General features: G+C 38.2%; 1 protein-coding gene across 3 annotated transcripts in view; it reads right to left on the bottom strand.

Moving 5' to 3' along the window:
- Nucleotides 1–681: 681 nt before the first annotated feature.
- IRAK4 (interleukin 1 receptor associated kinase 4) overlaps nucleotides 682–7,095 on the bottom strand; it is a 28,902-nt gene continuing 22,488 nt past the window's right edge. For all 3 annotated transcript variants that reach the window (XM_005897190.3, XM_070370653.1, XM_070370654.1), the window contains 3 exons: nucleotides 6,487–6,549; nucleotides 1,942–2,100; nucleotides 682–1,826 (listed from right to left, as the gene is read on the bottom strand). In XM_005897190.3, the coding sequence (XP_005897252.1) occupies nucleotides 1,791–1,826; nucleotides 1,942–2,100; nucleotides 6,487–6,549 (258 nt within the window). In that variant the 3' untranslated portion in view covers nucleotides 682–1,790. The remainder of the gene's footprint in view (nucleotides 1,827–1,941; nucleotides 2,101–6,486; nucleotides 6,550–7,095) is intronic.

The following is a 7,095-nucleotide window of genomic DNA, read 5'->3' as shown; positions in this document are numbered from 1 at the left end:
GTGGCCAAAGTACTGGAGTTTCAGCTTTAGCATCATTCCTTCCAAAGAAATCCCAGGGCTGATCTCCTTCAGAATGGACTGGTTGGATCTCCTTTGGGATCCCAATAACCGTGAGTTAAGTTAGTTGAGAGGTGGAGGAAGACTGAGGAGAAAGAGAGAACACTGAGGGGTTAAGAGCATAGACTTAAATATGAGAGTGGATTTGAAACCTGGCTCCTCGTTTACCTTTTTATTTCAAGAAATAATCAAATTCTCATTATATTTTCAAACAGCATAATTTTCAGTTATAAGCCATACTGGACCTCAAATTATGTGGGTTCCTAGTGAGACTGTTATTAAGTGATTTTACTTATTTTCCTTTTCCACTAGCAAACATTTCTTTTTGCTTAAATGCTTAGTTTATAAAGGTGATTTGAAAAGTATACTATCTTTGTTTCCCAAGAAAGCATTTAGGAAAGTCTAAATAATATAGAGGACAATCATCTTCTACTATAGCTCACTCTGCCCATTCTTGAGAGGGTTAATGAAAGAACTAATGATATCAAGATTATTGAATGAATAATTGCAGATAACCTGGTATTGTGGATATAACCTATGAACATGGTGCAATGTCCCCATAGGAGAATCATGGGAATCTATATTCATTTTCTATTGCTGCATAAAAAAATATCACAGACTTAGTAGTTTATAGCAACTCATTTATTATCTCACAATTTTGTATGTCACAAGTCCAGGCACAGAAATCCATGTTTGCTACTGAGGGTCTCACAAGGCTGAAATTTAGGTGTCAGCAGGGGTTATGGTATTATCTGAAATTTGAAGTACTCTTCTAAGCTAATTCAGGTTTTTGGAAAATTGAGTTTCTTGGTCTTACACAACCAAGGTTCCAGATTTTTCTTGCTGACTGATAGCTGGAAGGTAGCTCTCATCTCCTAGAGGCTACCAGTATTTTATAGCCAATGTGGCCTTCCTATAACATGGTAGCTTACTTCAAGGTCCACAGGAGGATCGCTCAGACTTCTTGTAAGAGCTTACCTTATTAGGTTAGGCCCCTAAAACAGCATCTTCTTATTGATACTCAAAGTCAGCAGATGAAGGACCTTAACTGCATCTCAAAACACCTTCAAATTTGCCACATAACATAATCTAATAATGGCCACATGATCATGGGAATACCATCAGGGCATAACTGGCTTATGGAGAATGATTGCTAATGGCACACTGTGAACATGACCCTATAAACAAATGAAAACTGTAATAGGATTTTATAATTATTTATATAAACATTAAATTTTATATCCCTTTACAAGTTACAAAGTGCTTGTACATACTCTGCATCATGCCTACCTGTTAGAGAGGCACAGTAGATATTAATCCAATACTATATGTGAAAAAAACAAAGCTCAAAGCAGCTAAGACATTTCCCAAATCTTTACAGAAAATTAGAAGTAGAGTTAGGCTTCAGCACAGGGTCTTTCCACCCTATAGTCCTGTCCTCTGTTTAGCTAATTCTGAGTTTTCAACCTGTGTTTGCTGAGGTTCCGAGGAGATATCTCAGGGATTACTGTAAGAACTTAGAGTGACTCTAAGAAAGCTGGGTTAAGCGCTGCAACAGTGGTTCGACTATAGTTTGTCCTCTATATTGTGAGTTCTACATAAGCTTTAATAACCACTGCATTTCACCATGCTGCCTTATAAAAGATAAAGAATACTTACAAAAAAACCCTTTAGTTTAAAAAATGATTTAGATAGCTGTATATAAAAATCCAAGAGTCTATTCCAGTAAAGTTTTAAGAACCTGTCATTTCTTCTAGCAGCTGTTGAACCTTTTATAAAGAAAGAGAAAACAAACACATTAAATAATTGATTGGAAATGTACACGTGGGAAAAAATGACAGACCCCACCTCCTTCACATTTTAAATACATGTAAAAATGAATACCTTCTTAATGTCTGGTCTCTTATTTTTCTTTTCATGCAGACACTGACTGGCAACAGAGTACATAGTTTCAATGGAAGTGGAATCAATGTCATTCATCTTCTTATCAACATAATCTTCAATTGTCTTTTCTTCATCTTCAATTTCTTCTTTAATATCTAGCTTTAAGGCAAAAGTTAAAACTTTAAAAGTTTCAAATAAAAGAGAAACAAATCAGGTAAATTCATAAATGTATTTATAAATAAATACAAATTATATGTATAACTAAATTAATATTACTATGTTATAAAATAATACATTTAAATTACTTAATCTACATTATAATAACATTTACTCATATTTACTATCTGCTGTTGTAACCTTATTAAGAATTAAGGACATCTAGGACAAACTCTATTTATTTACTTACTTATATTAATACATACACACATATCTCCTTCCTAGAAATGTTTAGCCATTTGCCTTCGGATTTTTGTGTTTATGTGTATTCCTCTCACATGCTCATTAGCAGCCCTTACTAGGCTTCCAGCACAGTGAGGTCTACTCCTCTGCTGTGCTCCCAATGATGCAATTCCAACTCTGAATGCAGATCTTCCTCTCTGCACAAGCACACTGCTCTATGGGTACTCACACTGTTGAATCAAGAGAAAGAGGGAGGAGGAAAAAGGGGGCAAGGCCACGATGAAAAGGTAACGAATACGGAGAGAGGTGGAGAACGAGAATGCTGTAGTGGTTGAGCAGTGGTCCCCCAAAAGAAACGTCCAAATCCTGATCCCCAGAACCTGTGACTATAACTGTATTTGGAGAAAAAGGTCTTTGCAGATGTAATTATGTTAAGCAATTCGAGACGAGATGATCATCGGAGAAGGCAATGGCACCCCACTCCAGTACTCTTGCCTGGAAAATCCCATGGAAGGAGGAGCCTGGTAGGCCGCAGTCCACGGGGTCGCTAAGAGTTGGACACGACTAAGCGGCTTCACTTTCACTTTTCACTTTCATGCATTGGAGAAGGACATGGCAACCCACTCCAGTGTTCTTGCCTGGAGAATCCCAGGGACGGGGGAGCCTGGTGGGCTGCCGTCTATGGGGTCGCACAGAGTCGGACACGACTGAAGCGACTTAGCAGCAGCAGCAGCATCCTGGATTACCCAGGTAGGCCTTAAATCCAATGATAAACATCTGTATAAGAAAGAAACACATACACATACACACACACACACACAGAGGGGAAGACAATGTGATCACAGGGGCAGACAGTAGAGGGATGTGGCTACAAGTCAAGGAATGTCAACAGCCACTGGAAGCTGGAAGAGGCAAGGGAAGACTCTCCCCTGGAGTATCCAGAGGGAATGGTGCCTGGACAAAACTTTGATTTCAACTTTTGGTTTCCAGAACTATGAGAGAGTAAATCTGTCATTGAAAGTCCTGTTTTTGTGGTGGTAATCTTTTTCCCTCCTATATTTTTAATCTATACACTTTCTCTGTAAAATACAACCAACATCCAAAGCTTTAGTATGCCTGTACATGAATGGCTCAAAAACTGTAACTCCAGCCCAGGGTTCTTTCCTGACCTCCAATAACCAATGGAACAGAAGATTTATTTCATTGATAAAGACAAAATTTCACTATGTGCTACAGAGAAGCCTGGTGGGTTACAGTCCATGGCGTTGCAAAGAGTTAGATATGACTGAGCATGCATTCACACTGTATAAAATATTATGAAAATATTAACTTTTCATAATAATTGGAGGCTTTATGTATATACTTTACTGTAAAATATTAGATACCATGTAGTATTCAGTTGGTAAAGAATCTGCCTGCAACGCAGGAGACCACAGTTCGATTCCTGGGTTGGGAAGATTCACTGGAGAAGGGACAGGCTACCCATTCCTGTATTCTTAGGCTTCCCTTTGGCTCAGCTGGTAAAGAATCTGCTTGCACTGTGGAAGACCTGAGTTCGATCCCTGGATTTGGACGATCCCCTGGAGAAAGAAAAGGCTGCCCACTCCATTATTCTGGCCCGGAGAATTCCATGGACCGTATACTTCATGGGGTTGCAGAGTTGGACATGACTGAATGATGTTCACTTTCACTTTTCAATATTCATTATACATTTCCAAGAACCCATGGCAAGCTTTATAATATATACTTATATAATGGACATCTGTAGCAATATTATAATATAGGGTTTTTCTTAAAAATATGGCATGAGCCTTTGAGAAAATATATTATACCTTTTGACCTTCTAATCTTTGTTCTAGGGAAATAATCTGGTATACACATGTCTGAATTTGTCAGGGTGGTTTGTCTCATTAGAACACAGAAATTAGAATAGAGTCAGTGTAGGTCTTACAAATAGCTGAGAAAAGAAGAGAAGCTAAAGGCAAAGGAGAAAAGGAAAGATATACCCATTTCAATGCAGAGTTCCAAAGAATAGCAAGGAGAGATAAGAAAGCCTTCCTCAGTGATCAATGCAAAGAAATAGAGGAAAACAATTGAATGGGGAAGACTAGAGATCTTTTCAAGAAAATCAGAGATACCAAGGGAACATTTCATGCAAAGATGGGCACAATTAAGGACAGGAATGGTATGGACCTAACAGAAGGAGAAGATATTAAGAAAAGGTGGCAAGAATACACAGAACTATACAAAAAAGAACTTCATGACCCACATAACCATGATGGTGTGATCACTCACCTAGAGCCAGACATTCTGGAATGTGAAGTCAAGTGGGCCTTAGGAAGTATCACTATGAACAAAGCTACTGGAGGTGATGGAATTGCAGTTGAGCTATTTCAAACCCTAAAAGATGATGCTATGAAAGTGCTGCACTCAATATGCCAGAAAATCTGAAAAACTCAGCAGTGGCCACAGGACTGGAAAAGGTCAGTTTTCATTCCAATCCCAAAGAAAGGCAATGCCAACGAATGCTCAAACTACCACACAATTGCACTCATCTCACACGCTAGTAAAGTAATGCTCAAAATTCTCCAAGCCAGGCTTCAATAGAACGTGAACTGTGAAATTCCAGATGTTCAAGCTGGTTTTAGAAAAGGCAGAGGAACTAGAAATCAAAATGCCAACATCCGCTGGATCACTGAAAAAGCGAGAGAGTTCCAGAAAGATATCTACTATTGCTTTATTGACTACACTAAAGCTTTTGGCAGAAAGTGACAAAGAACTAAAGAGCCTCTTGATGTAAGTGAAAAAGGAGAGTGAAAAAGTTGGCTGAAAGCTCAACATTCAGAAAATTAAGATCATGGCATCCGGTCCCATCACTTCATAGCAAATAAATGGGGAAACAATGGAAACAGTGAGAGACTTTATTTTCTTGGGCACCAAATCACTGCAGATGGTGACTGCAGCCATGAAATTAAAAGTTTCATGCTTGCTCCTTGGAAGAAAAGTTATGGCCAACCTAGACAGCATATTAAAAAGCAGAGACATTACTTTGCCAACAAAGGTCCATCTAGTCAAAGCTATGGTTTGCCCAGTAGTCATGTATGGATGTGAGAGTTGGATTAGAAAGAAAGCTTAGTGCTGAAGAATTGATGCTTTTGAACTGTGGTGCTGGAGAAGACTCTTGAGAGTCCCTTGGACTGCAAGGAGATCCAACCAGTCCATCCTGAAGGAGATCAGTCCTGAATACACATTGGAAGGACTGATGCTGAAGCTTCACCTCCAATATTTTGGCCACCTGATGTGAAAAACTGACTCATTGGAAAAGAACCTGATGCTGGGAAAGGTTGAAGGCAGGAGGAGAAGCGGATGACAGAGGATGAGATGGTTGGATGGCATCACCGACGTGATGGACATGAGTTTGAGTAGGCTCTGGGAGTCGGTGATTGACAGGGAAGCCTGGAGTGCTGCAGTCCATGGGGCTGCAAGCATTTGGAAATGACTGAGCAACTGAACTTAGATGAGGTATTTGAATAATTTTATGAAAAACATATGTGGTGGTATTTATGTAAGTTTTTAACTTTATAAGACCCTGTAAGTTCTTAAAATTTAGAATACAGGAAAACAAGGCATGGCATAACTTTCCTGTAGTTTTAGCATTCAGTTAGTCTATTTATATAATTGTCAATGAATCCCTATATAATACACAGGTAAAATTTTCTATAATAACTTTATTAAATAATATTCCACAATACAAATGGAGAAAGAATTTTATTAGCAATTCTAGTCTGACAGAAGTTTCTAATGAAGAATGTTATTTTTCCTCTGAAAATGGTATTAGTAATCACCATGAAAGTAACAAAATAAAAATACACTAGAGGAGATCTCAGAAATCATACGCTCCATTGTGATTTTAGCTACAAAGAAACTAGACCATAGACTATATCCGTGTCTTCTCCAAGCTTCACAAATATTTCATGGCAGAGCTCAGATTAAAAATAATTGATGCTTTTTCCATATGCCACTATGTAATTGCCAACAGAAAGATTGCCAATAGAAAATGACATTTCCAGATGCCAAATTTACCCACATAAATTTAGATTATAAATGAAAGAGAAAAGAACTAGAAAAATGAAATCTTTCAATTACCAATAACTGAGGTTCACGGTGTTCATCCACAGCTGGAAGTCCAGTTATTATTTCTAGCAAAACCTAAGAAGAAAGTAAAACCCATAAATATGACTCAAGACAACATATAGAAACTGGAAGGAACATGGCTCTTGATTATGAAATCGAATGAACCATCTCCACACACTGCATGCCTTTTAGGCATGAAAGTGGAAAGAACACAAGCTGTGGTCATTTCTTACCACCCTTTCTTCCCTGACACCTCAGAACTCATCCATCTCCTACGCAGTTCTTTAATACTGGCAACTTACTAAATAATCAGCCCCCCAAAATATGTGTTCTGGACATACTCTTTTTCCTGTCTTGCAGAAGATATTTCACAAGAATGATTTTCTCTGGCTTTTAGGAGAATACTATTTTCTAAACCTCAGGCATATCCTACAAACTTGTGCCTTAACTTCACAGTGTTATGACAGTAGACATCCATAAAAGAAACACATATGAGTGTAAAAGACAAAGGATTTTCCAATTCTCCAACCACTCCCACCCCACTCCTTACACCATCATAAAAGGTTATTATCAAACTGGTAGATCAGAAAATGCCACAACATATTTCCTTCAAAACATTTC

Source organism: Bos mutus, chromosome 5, assembly GCF_027580195.1.
Source record: "Bos mutus isolate GX-2022 chromosome 5, NWIPB_WYAK_1.1, whole genome shotgun sequence".
NCBI classification, from domain to species: Eukaryota; Metazoa; Chordata; class Mammalia; order Artiodactyla; family Bovidae; genus Bos; species Bos mutus.
The sequence above is the reverse complement of the archived record's forward strand: the minus strand, read 5'-3'. Positions and strand labels throughout refer to the sequence as shown.